Source organism: Gossypium raimondii, chromosome 13 (assembly GCF_025698545.1).
Source record: "Gossypium raimondii isolate GPD5lz chromosome 13, ASM2569854v1, whole genome shotgun sequence".
NCBI lineage: Eukaryota > Viridiplantae > Streptophyta > Magnoliopsida > Malvales > Malvaceae > Gossypium > Gossypium raimondii.
Genome location: NC_068577.1, coordinates 2,100,516 through 2,119,548, shown reverse-complemented (window position 1 = coordinate 2,119,548; position 19,033 = coordinate 2,100,516). Strand labels below are relative to the sequence as shown.

General features: G+C 31.5%; 2 protein-coding genes across 2 annotated transcripts; one reads left to right on the top strand and one right to left on the bottom strand.

Annotated features, from left to right (window-relative positions):
* The first annotated feature begins 8,829 nt into the window (after positions 1-8,829).
* On the top strand, positions 8,830-12,871 carry LOC105782452 (delta(24)-sterol reductase). The gene is made up of 3 exons (XM_012607195.2): positions 8,830-8,981; positions 10,695-11,969; positions 12,211-12,871. Exons 2-3 carry the CDS (start codon positions 10,722-10,724, stop codon positions 12,652-12,654), a joined length of 1,692 nt encoding a protein of 563 aa, XP_012462649.1. The 5' UTR covers positions 8,830-8,981; positions 10,695-10,721; the 3' UTR covers positions 12,655-12,871.
* A 1,047-nt stretch (positions 12,872-13,918) lies between these two features.
* On the bottom strand, positions 13,919-17,969 carry LOC105782453 (protein S-acyltransferase 11). Its single transcript, XM_012607196.2, has 4 exons — positions 17,764-17,969; positions 15,609-15,831; positions 14,729-15,027; positions 13,919-14,613 (listed from the first exon to the last, which is right to left on the bottom strand). The coding sequence occupies exons 1-4, from the start codon at positions 17,788-17,790 to the stop codon at positions 14,125-14,127; spliced, it is 1,038 nt and encodes a 345-aa protein (XP_012462650.1). The 5' UTR covers positions 17,791-17,969; the 3' UTR covers positions 13,919-14,124.
* Between the last annotated feature and the right edge of the window lie 1,064 nt (positions 17,970-19,033).

Sequence of the window (19,033 nt, the reverse complement as noted above, 5' to 3'; positions counted from 1 at the left end):
TCTAATAAATTGGAAGGTGAATAGTGCTTCCCACGACTTCAAGAAGAAAAACAAAAATGAAACAACTTCTAAAATAAACAAGAAAAGAATCTCACAAAGAGAAAAACTCGAAGAGTTGAAATTTTATTCATGAAAGGTGTGTTTAATGAATAATGGAGAGATATTTATATAGGTTAGACTGCTAGTTAATTACATCAAAATAGAACTCTTGAGTATAATGAAACTCTAATTAAATCTAAATATGAAATAGTTCAAGTGGAACGAAACTTTCTTGTTGACTAAGAAATATAAAACTCTTAAACAACTTAAAATACTTAAAAATATACTAAAATTTAAAATAAATAAATAATAATAATATAAAACCTAAGAAATATAATATTGGACTCGTATATAATCAGAATTAAGCCTTAAAATCAAACTCAATATGATTTAAACTCGAATTAAAGATCCAAATTCCTAATATCTCGTAATAAACATGTTTAGAAATTTTGCTTGCATAGCCTTCACTAAAGCGGTTATAACTCGAGTTCTCGAACTAAAAATCGAGTAATTTAAAGTGCATTTCGAGATTAAGAGATAGGTCCTTGATAGCTATGAAACATCTCAACCTAGAAATGTTAAGATCCCATCCAAAAATTTATCACAAGTCGGTTGATCTTTTAAGCTTGAAAAACAACAACTTCAATTAATTTAAGTTAATAAAATTTACCCCATCCATGTATGTAACACATCCAAAGTAGGGCTTCAATTTTTATGATATTTTGGGCTTGTCAAATGGGTTAGTAAAAGGTTAAGCCCAACACGTTCTTGGGCTGGAATTTGGGCTTCTCATACTTGTATCAGTCTCTTTATTATAGGTATCTGATTAAATTATTTCTTGTACTATTAAATAAATTAATTTAATCTCTTTACTATTAAATAAAATCAAATAAAATCAAAATAGAATAAAATTAATATATATTATTTTAAAAATATTATTTATTGTTTAACAGAATTAATATAATTTATTGAAGTTAAAATGGAGGGTGAGACAACCAACCCTACCAACCGGACCATGCTTGTTAGTTTAGGTAGATTGCCCCTCATAGTGTACCAAATTTATATGGATATGGACTAACATAGCTTGCCGATGCTGCCTGTACCACCCGCATCCCTATACAATAAAAAGAAAATCCGCATTTAAAGGAAAGCAATTAACCAAATGCTATAATCTAGACTACTATTCATATATGAAAATTATAACCTTTATCCATGTTTAATTGGGGGTTTATGAATCGATTCTAGCTCAATTCGGCAAGCCTATCACCAAACATTAGTTTAGTTGACTTTAATGGTATTACGTGCATTCAAGGTCTATTACAGGAATTGATTGAATAGTCATTCTTTTCTCTCATCACGAATCGTCATTCAACGCTTAGAATAAGAATTTTTTTCCCTAATTTCAATTTTTGCCCGCCCTCACCTCTGCCGAAAGAAGGAGGAAACTGTAACTTTCTTTTCTTCTCATCTCTACGTTTCTTTTTCTTTTTTCCCTTTGATTACAGAGGAGACCTAAGTCAATCTATTGAAGCATAATTCCTTTGTTGACATATAAGTTATGATATTTGTTGGATTAAATAAGTACAAACAATAAACTCCGTGTGATGGTCTAATGGTCAGGGAGTTTACTGCCACAAATGTAACCTGGATTCGAGTCGTGCTAGTCACTTTGCTGTTAAAGCTTTGCCTCCTCTTATAATTAAAAAAAGAAAAAGAAAGAGTACAAACAGTATGAGTTTATAAAAGGGAAAAATAAAAAATGAAGGAATGCTTTCAATTTGATCATTATGCATATATTATACTAAACTCATCTTGTTTTACAACTTGGCCTTACTCATTAATGCCAGTGAACTTCTTTTCCGTACTCAAAATAAATTATGTTAAAGGAACAAGCTTTATATTTGGTAATGTGATTCCTTTTTTCAAATCCACTTCTCATTTTGTTGGGGACTCATCTTTCATACTTTTTTTTATTCTTGATTAGATTCAAATTACTATCAAAATTATAAAATGTATAAATAAAATAATTTTGTTTTAAATGTTAAACAACAATAAATTCAAACTTATAGATATTTTATTTTATTTTTTAAAATTATAATAATAGTGTAAAGCCGAACAATTAATACAATCATAATATCATCACATGGTATTCAGAGATATTTTATTTTTCAGTATATATAAAATACAAATAAATAATGGGTCGAAAGAATACAAATAAATAAGGTAAATTATCACATTACGTAGTTCAATCATTTTGACCACTCTCGTTAAAATCACAAACGGTAAATTGACGTGACAGTTAAAAAAATCATTAATAACAAATTTAGCTTTCAATTTTAGCATATAATATCAATTTAGTCATAATTTTAAAAAATTAACCCTCAAAATTTACAAATAATTTCAATTTCATCCTTATCTTCCTTCCTTTCCTTTTTTTTATTTTATTCTGAGTATGTTTACTTCTCTGCTGATTTGCAAAGAAAGGTGAGCAAATATATAAAGGGAATTGTGTCCCTTTAGTTGCTTGGGGAAAGAAAGCCACTTTGATTCTACAAGAGTTTGGGGTTTTTCAAATTTCTCTTTTTTACTGTGTATTACTAAAAGGAAGGGTCTTCCTCTTGCATAGCTAGATATGTGAGCAGCATTTGCTTAAACGATGGTGTTGGGGAGATTTTTATTTTATTGAATATTATATAAATATTAATATAAAATTTAAATTAATTATTATATATTTTTAAAATAATTACTTAGTTTAAATTTATATATTATTATTTTTGTCAACAATATTTATTTTATATTTTAATTTAATATTATATTTTTTGAAATATTTATGCATTTTATATATTTCTTTAATTTTTTAAAATTAGGATCTAATTGAGATTATTTATAAATTTTGGGAATTAATTTTTAAAATTATGACTAAATTGATACAATATGTAAATATTGAGCATTAAATTTGTTATTATAATCATCATTCCAAAAATTAAAACTTTCAGGAAAGCAACAAACACTCCTTACAAATAAAAATAATCTCAAAAATGGACCAAGAAGGACTACTGAAGTATTTGGGTAGACAAAATTAGAACGATAGACGGCTTTTGAATAGGGAAAGAAACAGGCGGATAATGACAGCGGGATGCGGGGGCAATTCAAGGCGATAATTACGCGTCGCCCACATTTTCTGCACGAAATCGCCCATAAAGATATTGTGATGGACGCCCTGCTTCCCACACGTGCATTTCATTTTCTCAATTTCTATTAAACAAATGATAAACAATTAATTAAAATAAAGAAAAGAAACATCAAAACTGCACTTCATTTTTCAATTCATGCAATTGAAAATTATATATAATATTTTTTAAAATATATAAAATAAATAAATTCATGCTCTTAAATACGTATTACCAATATTGAGCTTTTTAGTATTTTTATTTGGGTGAACATGAGTAAAATTTTCTATTCATTTTCAGATTGACCCTAATAAATAGGTCTAAAATTTTAATTAGATCTAGCTCGGCCCATGAGCACCTCTCTAAATGTAATATTTTTTATTATATTTTTATCTTGTTTATGATTGTAATTGAGGAAGAAGTTATTGTGGAGTCAGATGCTTTTAGTGTAGTTGTTATGCCCCTCATGGTTGTAAGTTTTCCAAAAAAATTGTTAATAAAGTTTTATTGTTAAAAAAATTATCTTCTGTGTATTTTTCTTCAATGATTTTTGTATAAAAAGAAAAATGTATAAGTATATATTAGCTCATTGATTACTTAATATTTAAATAATATTAAGTTGTATCATGTGTCAGACTATGATGGAGAAGACAACCTATATTAGTAAATAATCTAAATGATTCGTAGTCTAAGGAATTAAAATTGAGCAAATTGTCTATAAAGTCCAATTGGGGAAATATCATGTCTTGGGCATCGAAGTAGATGAGTTCTAAAAAGATAAAAACATATATGCGTTTTTTTAGACTAACAATACATTGGATATTGCCTAAGCTGAATTTATCATGAATTCACTTATGAATTTATTCACTTGTGACTCTCATGGTGTGATTTATCTCAATCTCAAGTAATTGGCTATGTGCATATAACTTGTATAATTTGACATATTAAAAACCTGAGTTTAATCTGAGGGGAAGATGGTTAATTACTACCGCCACCATCTGAAATCTTTGATGGTTAAAAAGTGAAGTTACAACACTTATTACTATTTTCAAGTATAAAAAGAACCAGAAAATGATGGATATCTAATTAAAATAAAAATAAGGTCTGCAAAGCAAAGCTATAGGAAGAAGAAGTGCGGCAGCCATAACAATTAGTTGAGGTTCAAAAAAAGATCCTCATCTTCAAAATTTTGAGGTTAAAAAAATGTCTTTACATTCAAAAGTCTCAAATCTCAAACCCTAATTTCCAATGATCTCCACCATCAATCAACAATTGTTTCTTATTTGATTAGCTCTCTTAGAAATGCTTTCAAAATTGCCCCTTAAAAATCCCAAATCTCTATGGTTGATTGAATGAGTTTTTGTTCAAATCAAAAGTTTAAGCAAATGGGCAAAAGATTAAGGCTGTGGAAAAGAACAAAAGAGACTGCTTGATTTATACGAATGGATTTTGAAGAACTGTAAAACGAAATGGAGTGGCGTGAAAGAAAAAGGACAGCATATCAATTTATTTTCTTCGACTTTTTTTTTTTTTCTTCTCCTTCTTTTGCTCGGTTAGGGTTCTTAAATTTGGGTTGTTTAAATGATAGCTAGCACTCTAATGTGACTGGTTGAATGCCAGGTCACTTTTTATTATGTTTGTAACGGAAAATAAGTAATATGACTAATTTGTTATTTTGAAAGTTGAGTACTGAATTAAAAATTAAATGAATGTTTTTTCATTAAAATCAAAATTGATTTAAAAATCAAACTTTTCCACTAGGTGAAACCTTAGGCATTGCACGAATGCCGCCACCGTCATCATTGCTCATCACCATATCGCCTTTCCTCCAACCAAGCTCATAGTGTCATCTTTCTCCCTTTTCTTCTTTCTTTCTCGCTTAACTCAAGCCCCAAGTAAAAAGCTAGCCACCTTATTTTGTTCTTACTCCTGCTACCTTATTCCCGCATCAGAGCTCCGACTGAAAGCCACCCTTGGGCTCCCCTTTTCCCCTTCCTTCAACTAGTCGACTTAGTTTTTCTAGAAAACCCTAGGAACACGTTGAAGGTTCATTAAAGGTATGAAGCCCAAGCTTTCAATCCACCATTGTTCGTCAATCTGACACTGTTAGTGCCCTGCTCTGGCCACCATGGCCACCGTTCGTCAACATCTTCATCACCACCACGTTCCCTGTACTCCGCTATAAGAACCTTGGACCAATCTGGGATGTTGGTCGACAATGAAGTTGGAGCAGCCATTTTTGGGTCTTATGAGTTTCCATCTTTCTCAAAATTTTGTGTTATTTCCATATTAGTGATGGACAATACATTTCCGGACTCTCAAAACATTTCATGTTGAATAATAAATGAATTTTTTAGAAAAGAATAAGAGAAAATGAAAAAAAAGGGAAATAATTTATTATTAAGGAAAAAATAAAAAATACATGTTGGCATTTCAGTCATTAAAATGACGAGGATTAAGTGTCCACATGTTAGCTTTTGATTAGCTCAAACAACCACATCAGATTAAGGGGCTAACTTGAGTGAGGAACTGAAAGTATGGGGTAAAATGATCGAAAAAAATAGTAAAAGGGTTTAAGTGAGATATGACATATTTTAGTATTTTCAATATTCATTCTATTATGTTTCAATTACTTCATACAAATACTTCCTAATTTGTATAATTTTCTCATAATTCAAATCACCTGTAAATTAATTTATTTAAGAATAAAATTATCAAATAATTATATATTAATATAAATATTATATTAATTAAAATTTTAATCTGATATCAACTATGTAGTGTAATAGTAATGAAGTTCTCTGCTTATAAAAAAAAAAACTTAATCCGTACTTTAATTATACCATTTTTCCTATCTTAGGGTGAGTTTGGATGGGCAGTGCGTTTACCTGCGGTTAGTGTAAAAACAGCGGTGGCGGTGAGATTAGATATTGTAGTAATACTGTAGCGTGAGACAAAAAGTAAGCTAAACGCACCGCACCGCACTCAATCGCCCATCCAAACCCACCCTTAGTGTTTTTTTTCCAAATGGTGCCTAAATTATTTTTTTTCCGAAGTTGATACCTTCATCAGTCGAATCGTTAAATATATTTTAGAAAAGCTTAACCCACAAATTAATACTTAAACTATATTTTTTTCCCAAGTTAATACCTAAATTATTTTTCTTACTCATTTTACACCAAATGTTATATCCATTAAAAAAATTCTAACCAAATAATAAACCACCACGTAATATACACATAAAAATATATATTTTTTAATTTTTTATTTCTCTTTATTTTTTTTCTATTTCTCCTCCCTCTCTTTTTTCTTTCTTCCTTTATAATGTCTAATAACACTAATAATGCTCAAAATTTGTCCTCTCTAGGTCGAGACGCTAATGATTAATTTTGTTTTCGAAATTCACCACATGCTTGCTTAACCTGATGTGATAAAAAAAGTTATTCCATTGATCAAAACTAGTGTTTTTAGAATTAGACCAAACCAGTCGGTCGTTCGGACCGAAAACTAGTTGGGATACTAGTATGGAGATAGAGGTTGAACCGATTGACCTATAGATCGATTGAACTGATTTTTTATTTATTTATTTTTATGAATTCTTTAAATAATTTATTTGATTGAATGGAATAAATTGATCAAACTGAAAACTAGGGCCTAATCAATTCGATCATCAGTCTGGTCCTAAAGAAAGAAAGAAAAAAGAAAAGAAAAATATTTAAAAATAGTTTTTATCATGTGCCAATTTTAATTGGTTATTTGAAAAAATAGATTTAAGAATTAAACTAATAAATGTGTTAACTTGGAAAAAAATAGTTTAGCTACCACTCGTGTCTACTAAAAATTTATTTAAGTACCAAAATGAGAAGGCATAACTTAGGTATCAATTTGTGGGTTAAGTTTTTATTTATTTATTTAAATTTAGTGATTTGACTAACAAGATATCTACTTGGGGAAAAAATAAGGCTTAAATGTGTAAAAAGCCCTCAAACTTTTTCAAAAAAAGCAATTAAGCCCCTCTTTTTTTTTTACACTCAATTGGGTACTTGAACTGTTAATACATAAAAAAACCCTCAAACTTTTTCAATTAAAGTTAACAATCCCCAGTTTTTTTCAATTAAAGCCATCATGTATCGCAACACAACGTGAAATGTGACAAAATGATAAAAATAAAATCAATAAAATTATATAAAATTATAAAATACTTTTTTGGTGCGATAACTTTTATGAGTTTTATATTTCTTTACATTTTATATTTTTCTTACGACTTTATAAAAGTTTATAAATTTTTATATTTCTATATATTTTATATATTTTAATGATTTTATAATTTTTCCTATTTTTAATAAAATTTAAATATTTTTATATTCTTTTATTAAAACTTAATAAATTTTATTGATTTTTATTTTTATCAATTTTTGCCACATGCCATGTCATGATTATGACATGTGGTGGCTTTAATTGCAAAAAAGTATTTTGATATATTTTAACCGTTTAAATACTCAATTTAGTGTAAAAAACTTAATTACTTTTTTTTAAATGTGAAGAACTTTTCTACCATTAAGCGAAAATAAATTAAATATCAAGATGGAAAAATAGTACAATTTAAGTACTAATTCGTATGTTAAGAATAAAAAATTGATTTTACCGAACCTAGCGAACAAGCATATTCTGGTTATTATAATTTTAAAATTTAAATAATAAATAAATAATTATTTTAAATCCAATTAATGTGGAAAATAATTCTAGTTTAATAAGAAATTTCCTGGTTTTTTTTCTTTTAAAGATATGTTTATAAAATAGAAACATAAATAGACACGTGGAATGAATGTAAACGGGGAGTTTGCCATATTTGTGATATTAATTTTAATAATAGACAAGTGGAATGAATGTAAACGGGGTTTGCGATATTATTTTTACTTTTAAAAGCAGATAACTCTTTTACATCATATAAAAAAGTTATTTATCTCAAATTACATTTTAATCACTTATATTTAAAATGTTGTATTTTAGTCACTTACATTATCATTTTGTTACGAAGTGGTCATTTTACCATTAAACTTTGTTACATTTAAGTTGATATTTAAAACTCATTTGGACTGTCATTAGAGAGATAATGGAGTTTACTAGTAGAATGACCACTTCGTAACAAAACGATAATATAAGTGACTAAAATATAATTTAAAGCAAATAAAATAAAAAATATTTCCATTTTATATTTTATGTTTTAATAAAATAAATCATACATAATGCATAAGTTTAACAAGCTTCATGCAAGATTCGTGTGGATTTTTTTTGAAAAAAAAATCAGTAACATAAGAAACTCCGTCAAAATTTTGTCGTTATTAACTAAAGGCACGTTACGCATAAATAATTAAATACATAAAAAATATAATTTTCCCACTAATTGCTCACTAATACAAATTTTTTTGTTTTAAAGATAATCACTAATACTTTATTAAGAAAGGAAATCACATTTTGATACGTCAGGTTGTCACATGATTTTGGCCTTGTGAAACTGTCAACGCCAGCGAATCTATTGGCCCATCCACTTTTCAAAATTTATATGATCTGTCTTCGATTTTTTCAAAAAATTAATTATTTTAATTAATTTATAATTATGTCTAATGTAAATAAAATAAAATAAGATAATAATATATCCGCAACCATTAGCGACACTCTCACAGTACAGTGAAGCTGAGCTCACTATATTTATACTCAACTTCCCTTAGCTCTTCATGATTCCACCTTGTCGGCGGTTCTTTGGAGCTTAAGGTCTTATCATTTCTCTCTTCGCTTGTCTTTCGGTTTGAAATTTTCTTTTATCTGTTTGGTTACCAAGAAAAATGGAGGAAACTGTTATTTTTTTCCCTTTATATATCTACCTTTCAATTTCAACATTTGAATAGTGTTTTTCGTGTTAGTCTTTGTTTGTTTCGGATTTTCTCTTCTCGTTTTAGCCTTTTTTTTGCTGTCGTTGTTACTTGTGTTAGATCTCTGCTCAGTTCCAGTGGAAAATGAGGAAAAATGAAGTAAATATTGTTACTGCTACCTTATAATGCTTTGTTTTATGTTCATAAATTTTGAAAGTACTTTTGATTTCTTCCGTAATTTTTACTATTTTCTTGGAAACAAAAGTATCACTTAGTTTTTAAAAAAAAAAAGTAGATCTGCAGCTTTAACAGCGATTGATGGTCTATTTGTTATCTTTTATTTTTCTCCTCCTCTAAGTGCAAGTTGCTAGCTAAGCATGTCTTGGTTAACTGTTGACTGTACATAGAGAAGGAATTTTTTTGTCTTATGTGTTTATTAGATTATTAGAGAAGTAATTGTTTTATGTACATAGAGAAGGAATTTTTTATGTGTTTTCGTCATAGAAATGGTTGAGCCGGTTCGGCTTTTGGGTTATTTTGGAAGACAAAAAGTGAAACCATGGAAAGATCTGATGTCCTGAGCTAACTGGATTAATCTAATACTCTAAATATAATATTTTCATGCGTGGTTTTTATGATGCTGGCAAGACTGTGTCTTGCTGAATGTTTCTGATGTGGATTTTGAGGGAATGAAACATAACCAGTTAGCCATACTAGACTTGTTTTAGGAGTTTTTTTTCTTCTGTTTTAGGAGTTTTTTTTCTTCTTTTTGTAAGTAAAATGTTTATTAATCCAAAAAAAGAAGCAGAAACCTGCTTTAGGAGGTTTGCATTTGTTGTTTGAAGCTTAACTTTCTGTTTTCGTGAATAGTAAATGGATGAAAATCTAATGTGTTGATGTGCAATTTGGTACTGATTGCTTGTCAGCTTGAAACAAGTCAATTTTAGAATTCTCATGTAACTGATGCATCTTTGATGCTATTGAAAATGCCTTTGCAATTTGCTATTTTCTCCTGCTTGAATAATATACTGATCAGTATGTGATTTAAGGAGCTTTTTTCTTCAGAGGATTTGATCTTTGCTTTGCTTCCTATGTGTAAGAGATCGAACCCTTGACATGCATCTCTAGGTCTTTTAGTTTTGCCACTTATTTTGTGAACGTCAATCTGATCCTTTTGTGCTAAATGTTTGTCCTGTGCATATTTTTGGATGTATATATAGTTTGGTAGAATTACGGGTCCATGAAAATTAAACCTTTTGGGGTTTGTTGTTGCCTCCTCGAACAATGTTGTTTGTAAGGTTTGAACTTGAGTTCTTTCCTTTTGAGTGCAATGTGCCTTATCACTATACTCTCACTTATTGGTGCATGTAAACTTTAATCTCCTAGGTTGACAATGAATGAGTTTTTGGCATTCTTAATCCTTAAATGATAATTTTCTTGGGTTCCTGTGAAGGTTTCACTTTCTAAATCAGCAAGTAAAGTGTCTGGTTTAGTAGTTTATCTCATTTTATCATGAGAAGCTAATCTGTTACTTTTAGAAGTCTGAAAACCCTGAAATGTAAATGCTGTATGGAGTGTTTATATTTATTTAAAACTACTGTCATTGTTGTTGCAGAGGAAGAGGCATTCTTTCACTCCCAAAATGTCAGATCTTCAAGCACCCCTTCGCCCAAAGAGGAAGAAGGGCTTGGTGGACTTTTTGGTCCAGTTTCGTTGGATTTTTGTTATATTTTTTGTCCTTCCTTTTTCAACTCTGTATTACTTTCTCATATATCTTGGAGATGTCAGATCCGAGATGAAGTCCTACAAGCAGCGTCAGAAGGAACATGATGAAAATGTTTTGAAAGTAGTGAAGCGTCTCAAACAGAGGAATCCAAAAAAGGATGGTCTTGTATGCACAGCCCGTAAACCATGGATTGCGGTGGGGATGCGGAATGTAGACTATAAGAGAGCTCGCCATTATGAAGTTGATTTGTCTGCTTTCCGTAACATTCTTGAAATTGATAAACAGAGAATGATTGCAAGGGTTGAGCCACTTGTAAACATGGGGCAGATAACACGTGTCACAGTTCCAATGAATCTTTCCCTTGCTGTGGTTGCAGAGCTCGACGATCTTACAGTAGGTGGTCTCATCAATGGCTACGGGATTGAAGGAAGCTCACACATCTATGGCCTGTTTTCTGATACTGTTGTAGCTTATGAGATAGTTTTGGCTGATGGCCGTGTTGTTAGAGCTACCAAGGACAATGAATATTCTGATCTTTTCTATGCTATCCCATGGTCTCAAGGAACTCTTGGATTTCTTGTTGCTGCCGAAATCAAGCTTATACCTGTTAAAGAATACATGAGACTGACATACACGCCTGTAGTGGGGAATTTGCAGGACCTTGCTCAAGGTTATATGGACTCTTTTGCACCCAGAGATGGTGATCAGGATAATCCAGAGAAAGTTCCCGATTTTGTAGAAGGCATGGTCTACTCACCCACTGAAGGTGTGTTCATGACTGGGAGATATGCCTCTAAAGAAGAGGCCAAGAAGAAGGGGAATAAAATTAACAATGTAGGTTGGTGGTTTAAACCCTGGTTCTACCAACATGCGCAAACGGCCTTAAAGAAGGGAGAGTTTGTAGAGTACATTCCTACAAGAGAATATTACCACAGGCACACAAGATGTTTGTATTGGGAGGGGAAGCTCATCCTTCCATTCGGAGATCAATGGTGGTTTAGGTTTCTCTTGGGCTGGTTGATGCCACCCAAGGTTTCCTTGCTCAAGGCTACTCAAGGTGAATCTATAAGAAACTATTACCATGAGATGCATGTGATTCAAGACATGCTTGTTCCTCTTTACAAGGTTGGGGATGCCCTTGAGTGGGTCCACCATGAGATGGAGGTAAATTTTATGTTATTGCCTTGTTTTTCCTTTCATTACCTCATTATTATTTTATGTTACAATTATTCCATCTCTCACTCTTAATGTTTTTCTTATGATGAAATGACTGTTTTGTGGGTTACCTTGATTGTGAAAACACAAGAAAGATTGGAATGTCATCATGGATAATTTCCTGATTGAACCCATTTAAATTTGTAACTTAAGATCTTAATGATGCTTGTATAAAATGTGGATTCTCCAGATCTATCCCATTTGGCTCTGCCCGCACCGACTGTTCAAGCTTCCTGTTAAGACAATGGTGTATCCTGAACCAGGCTTTGAGCAGCATCGCAGACAAGGCGACACACCATACGCTCAGATGTTCACCGATGTTGGGGTGTATTATGCTCCAGGCCCTGTATTGAGGGGTGAAGTATTTGATGGTGCAGAGGCAGTTCGTAATTTGGAGCAATGGCTGATCAAAAACCACAGTTTCCAGCCACAGTATGCAGTGTCGGAGCTCAACGAGAAGGATTTCTGGAGGATGTTCGATGCTGACCTGTACGAGCATGTGCGTAGGAAGTACGGAGCTGTGGGAACGTTCATGAGTGTGTACTACAAATCCAAGAAAGGAAGGAAGACCGAAAAAGAGGTCCAAGAAGCGGAACAAGCCCACCTTGAAACTGCGTATGCAGAGGCTGATTAGTAAGCATGGGGGAGTTTGGTAGAAGTTATGTGAATCTTTGCATTGTCTTTGTTGTCTCTTTAATTTAGTATTTGCTTTCAGCGATGGTATTATGTGGGGTCGGAACTGATGTTATGGGATAGGTTTAAGCAGTGGTTGTTGTGGAATGATTTATGGCTTTAGTTTAGCTATTATGGATAGACTTATGATAACGAGAGGCTTCTGTTTTTAGCTCTCATATTTGGCTGCGGCTGCTTCTATCACTACAACATTACCTTTCAACAAAAAATTGCTATTGCTGGTTCGTTGGTTCTCGCGCACCAACATGCTTTCACTATTACGGAGTACAATTCAATTAGGGAATTATTAAAAATTTATTTTATTTGTAAAATAAATTATATGACTATATGGTTTTTTTTTATACTTTAGTAAAAATTAAAATTTTATCGATTTGAACCAAAAACATTATGTTTTTACCATTTGAACTCGATTTTTTATTTTTATATAAATTTTAATAAATATATTTATTATATAAATTTGTATATATATATTAATAATATGATTGGTTGAGTTGGTGTCACAAAATAACTCGATATTAACATTGGATTGATGACAGCACAATGAAAAATAACTCTATTTTTAATCTGATATATTTTTATATTTAAATTGCATTTTACTCACAATCTAATCTTTTTTTCATTTTAATATAATATATATTTCATGTGTTATTATTAATTAGTTCCAAACGTTCATTATTTGTTGTATGTTATTTTAAACATATCTCCATGTTCTAAAGATATGATTTTCACCCATATTCATGTGATAAAATTTATAGTAAAACTAATAATTTAAATTCCATCATTTTGAAGATAAATTAAAGGAAACATTTCTTTTTGTTTTTCAGTTTAAATTTTAAGTTAGTCTTAAAATTTTAAAATTGAGTGAAATATTAATATTTATATCAATTAAATAGTTGTTAGCTTAGATATCCTAATTGTTCATTCAATTAGTTACTCTTTTCAACATTATTTGATACACATGTTTTAGATAAGTCTAACGTGATTGTTTAAAATTTAATCACCAAATTATATCTAAATTAATTTTAAAATTCAATTGTTACAATATTAATATTTTAATATTCACTTAAAATTTAGAAATAAATTTAAAGATTAAATCCTGTCTAATCAAATTAACCCTGGATTAAATGAATTATTTGGAAACTTCTTTGCAGAAGTGAGATGGGCAGAGCGAGCGATAATCGGATCCTCTGCAACGCACAAAAAGATGTAAAAGAGGAAATGGCGCTCTTACACGGTTTATCCTTTTTAACAGACTGTTATTATCTGCCAATACAAAAAACTACAATGAAATTCATCAATCACTGAAGCCGTCACATCATCGTCATGAATGAAGTATATCTAAAAAGTCGGAAGCTTTCAATCTCTTTCGTGTGAGTGTGTGTATATATATATATATATATATATATATATATCACTTGGTGTGTCTTTTAGGTGAATTTCGTAGGGTAGGCAGATATCTGAAAATAGAATATGGACAGCCAAAAAACCTGAAAATATTTTGGCAACCTTTTTCTTCAATGTGATCACCTCCACTACCCTGTGAGCTTAAATGGCTGAGGTAAGTTTTGCCTTCGTATATATAACATAGCTGCTGCCACAGCAGAACACTTAAACCGATCTGCAACGAAACACTCGAAACAAATAGATAAACAAGAATAAGACCCCTGGCTGAAAGTTGGACCGCTGAGCTCACCAAAGCAAGCATAACTTCCTTGAATGCTCGAATTGCCAAATCTCTGCCGGAACCATTCAAGTGCCCGAGGGATCTGTACTTTACTGGTGGCCAGATATGTAACCCGGCATACGCGGATAAGAATGAAATGTAGATTGTACTGAAAACAGCTGAAAAAAGGAAGGCGATGAAATGCCGATGATTTGCTGCACCAACGCAGTTCCCTATCTGTATGCAACAAAAATCAATCCCGACTTCAAAAATTAATATTGAATACTCTGAGAAACCTTCTTGTTTACCGTACATTTTGCATCTACACTTTCAGAATATGCTTAATACTTACAAAAGGACAGTGATGATCCATGTCTAGAACACATGTTCCACACGAACGGCAGTGATGTGCTCTTGGTGATTTCGGTTTCACACAATAGTGGCAGAAGGTATAATTTTCGAGGTCACCTTTCCCTACAACTGGATAGCTACCCCACAACACGGTTGGAGGTGTGCCGGCACATCGGAATGCAGATAAGCTGAAGGTTGAAACAGTAGTTGCAGCCAAAATCGCTGTTAAGATGTAATGAAATATCCCAAAGGTATAGCTGACAGAGAAAACAAACCAATGCACCGCCCATACTCCCCCACCTGCAATTTCATGTCAACATATTATGATCAGAAATATAAAAATTCATGAAACATTATTAGTGCAGTTAGTAACAAGCTGGATGTCGTCCTATTAAAAGAAGGATACAATTAAATTCAGCAGCAGCAAAAGAATCGACTACGTGGATATACATGATAAAATATTTCTTAAACATCTGAGATCTAACTATGAATCTAACTACACAAAAGTTTCCACAATCTTTTTCGTAAACAACTGTCAAAATTCTTAAACATTTATTTTTCACTTCAAAGTCACCCATGAAAACTTATAAGCAGATGATTTTCCAATGTTAATCTTGACAGCTCCATTTTGGAATAACTATTTTTGTAAATTGAACAGTGAATTTGGAAAGTTAAAATAGTCAAGTCCAGAAATTCTGAGGTTGAGATTGAGCAAAAACAAATACAAGGGATGATTTGAAAACTAAGTGCAGAGCTTCAGGGTATCAATTGTAATTTCCTAAAACTACTTAAACCTCAAGTCACACTGAATATGTGCCTTTTAAGTGGAGAGTTTCAACTATTATATAAACCACAATGGAAGAGAGAGAGAAAGAGCATACATATCAAAAAGAGCATAAATACGGAGAGAATCGTAACAAAGCAACGGTCTTGCCAGCGCCTCCCCCAAAGACACTTGGTTTCGGGTTTATTTACATTTTGACTTGTAATGGCTCCACACCAACCACACTTGAAAACAGGTGCATGAGTTGGAAGGAGGAGACGCAATCCACAACCCCAGCATATAGTTGCACGATCCTCATTGACTGTTGTTACGAAATAATCCTACAAAAGTCGAAAACTGTTTAGTATTCTTCAGTCACCCGATTAAGGAAATCCATTTTTTCATTGTACTTGCCCATAAAAATACAAATTTCAAGAGATACAATTTTTATACCTGTCTCAACCTCTATATTTGGAGATTGGAAGTGACACACAAAACACTCAATCTCAATCTGCTTTTTTATACAATTTTTATATCAATCTCAACCTCTATATTTGGAGATTGGAAGTGACACACAACCACTCACTTATGCTCCACTTTCAGTATAATAACATAATTTATTTTCTTCCTCACATTTTTTCCCTTTAGGATTCCATCAAATGGTTTTTCATAAATGTTATCAATCAAATCCACAACTGCTCAATCGCCATAGAAAACAAGATCATATAGTTACATATTCGAAGTGGTTTTTACATTTCATGTTGCATTTTTTAATCATTCACTTTGCACTTTCTTTTCCTAAATAAAATCTGACTTTTTATATCTTTAAATCTTTTCTTTATTTCCTTCAATCTTTTACAGGAAAATAGCATATCAAAGAAATGACAGGGAAAAACTTCAAACGTTTTACTTCTATCATTAATTTTAGTTTAAATTTAATAAATTATCTGATAAAACAGCTCAGCAGATAGGACTTGTTTGATGTTCCGCAAATAAATGTAAAAAGCATAAGCAAGAGCAAGATTGAAGTTCTCTACATGTTTTTGTAGAAAAAAAAGGTAAAATAAACCAAATCCTACCAACCCCTTCATTTCAGAATGCCTGAAAAAGTCCTAGAGATTACTTAGAATGCAGATAAATTTCAATTGTCAGAACAGGAAATAGAGCATGAAATGCTATACCATCTAGAAGGGCAATATGCTGGTGATAGTTTCATTTTCCTTTATTTTAAATGGATTCATCAAGGATTCTTAGATTAGGGTTCTTAACTATACTAGGTAGAAATTTAGTGGTAGTTTATGTTTATTTTACTAAGGTAGTCTGCTATGTTGTACAGTTATACCATGACCACTGAATTTCACTGAATTTCTAGGAGGAATAATATCTACTTGGTAGTCTGCTATGTTGTACAGTTATACCATGACCACTGAATTTCACTGAATTTCTAGGAGGAATAATATCTACTTGTCTTTTTCAAGTTTTTTTCCCCTTCTTTTTTAGGGTTTGAGCTTTGATTGTTTTTCCTTCCTAGATTACAGGAAACGCACAATTTGCATTGTGCAATTCAAACTTAATTTTAATAACTAAGTTTTTATGTGGAATTACTATGAAATAAAGCAACATACAACTACAAATTAAATATACTGTTTAACATTTAACCATAACTTCATCACCAAAAATAAATAAAAAGTAAGCAAATAAAACATCCTACTTATATAGCTTAATTATATCTACACAAAACTAATAATAATAAATAATAACAAAAGTAACATTATAAATTGAGCAAGCTAATTTTCCCTTTCCAGACTGCAAGAAACACACGCAATTTGATTGAACAATTCAAACTTAATTTTAACAACTAAGTTTTTTTAACAAAATTAATTCAACTACCTCATAATTCAATTAGTTTTCAAGCAAAATTTGTGTGCAAATTACTATGAAATAAAATCAAAAGCCTACTACTAATGAAATATACCGATAAACATTCAAGCAAAACTAAAATTCCTTCATCACATCAACAACAAAAAAAAAATCCTATTTATCATCCAACTTAATTACATAAACACAAGACTAAATAATAATAAAAATGGCGTTATAAGTAGAGCAGGCTACTTTTTAAAAAGGTAAAACAGAACACAAGAAATAGAAAAGTAAAAATTTAAAAAAGAAAAACGATATGAAACAAAAAGAGGAAAAAAGATCTTAGAACTACGATGAAAGGAAGAGGGAACAGAAGAAAATAAAAGGAAAAGAAGAAGAAAAATAGAAGTAACCTTGCTGGACTCAGCCGACTCAGCCATGTTCTTCGAGCTTTTGTTTTTCTCGGTGAATTACTTATTGTTGTGCGGTATTCTTATCACAGTTCATTTCTAATATTTTACTCAACTCGAGAGAGGTCGTGTCCCTTCTTCCTTCCTCACTTTTGCTTGGTTGAAATCGGAAAAACATTTGAAAATTATTAGATTTGGAATTTGGAGATTAAAACAATAAGAGTAATCAATTAAAAAATTCCACTTCGTGTTCTTTTTTAATATCACGATGGGCCTTAGCCCATTATCCACCAAATTTTGCATTTTCAGAAAATTGACTTTAGGTGGGTTTGGATGGGCGATTGAATGTGGTGCGGTGCGTTTAGTTTACTTTTTGTCTCACGCTACAGTGTCTAATCTTACCGCCACCGCTATTTTTACACTAACCGCAAGTAAACGCATCGCCCATCCAAACTCATCCTTTGTTTTTTTAGGGAATTGAGATAAAAATATTTGGATATTTCTTAATTTGATTTAATTTTTTTTAAATTGAATTGAGTGAAATGAAAGGGCAAATTACCAAAAAAAAGTTCTTTTTTTTTCAAAATTTACCGAAATGGGCCCTTTATGTAATTATTTACCGGAATGGTCGTTTTGCGAAATGGCGTCACGTCGTCAGCGATGTCGAGTACGCGCCAAATCGCGTCACGTAAGCGCGATTTGTTGGCGTGATTTAATCGCGCTCCCTAGACGCGATTTGTGACGATAGCATGAACAGTTTATGTTTTTAGCTTGAAAACTTTGAAAGGTCATAACTTTTCGCTCGGTTGTCGATTGAGGCGAATTTTTTGATTTGAATAACTTTTGAGATCTACGTCTTAGAAGGTGGTTTGTCGATTTTATCGAAAAGATCCTTTTGCCCTAAATTTTGATTTTTCGGTTTAAATAAGGAAAATAATGATTTGAATGTTTCAAAATTCAATTTTAAACCGAAAAAATCAAAATTTAGGGCAAAAAGATCTTTTTCGATGAAAATCGGCAAACCGCCTTCTACTGTTTGTTAGCGCGAGATCTCGAAAAGTTATTCAAATCAAAAGAAATTGCCTCAATTGACAACCGAGTTTAAAAGTTATGGCCTTTCAAAGTTTTCAAGCTAAAAACATAAACCGTTTCATATTATCATCGCAAATCGCGTCCTAGGGGGCGCGATTTGTGTCCACGTCAGCAAATCGCGCTTACGTGGACGTGATTTTCGTGCGACTCGACATCGTCGACGTGGACGCGCTTTCATGAA

Bases quoted from the DNA above. Each gene is read 5' to 3' on its own strand.
- LOC105782452 (XM_012607195.2), top strand. From the start codon at position 10,722: ATGTCAGATCTTCAAGCACCCCTTCGCCCAAAGAGGAAGAAGGGCTTG. The intron at 11,970-12,210 runs GTAAATTTTATG...TGGATTCTCCAG, and splicing joins GGGTCCACCATGAGATGGAG to ATCTATCCCATTTGGCTCTG.
- LOC105782453 (XM_012607196.2), bottom strand. From the start codon at position 17,790: ATGGCTGAGTCGGCTGAGTCCAGCAAG. The intron at 15,028-15,608 runs GTATGCTCTTTC...ATGAAATTGCAG, and splicing joins ATTTATGCTCTTTTTGATAT to GTGGGGGAGTATGGGCGGTG. The intron at 14,614-14,728 runs GTAAGTATTAAG...TGTTGCATACAG, and splicing joins TGGATCATCACTGTCCTTTT to ATAGGGAACTGCGTTGGTGC.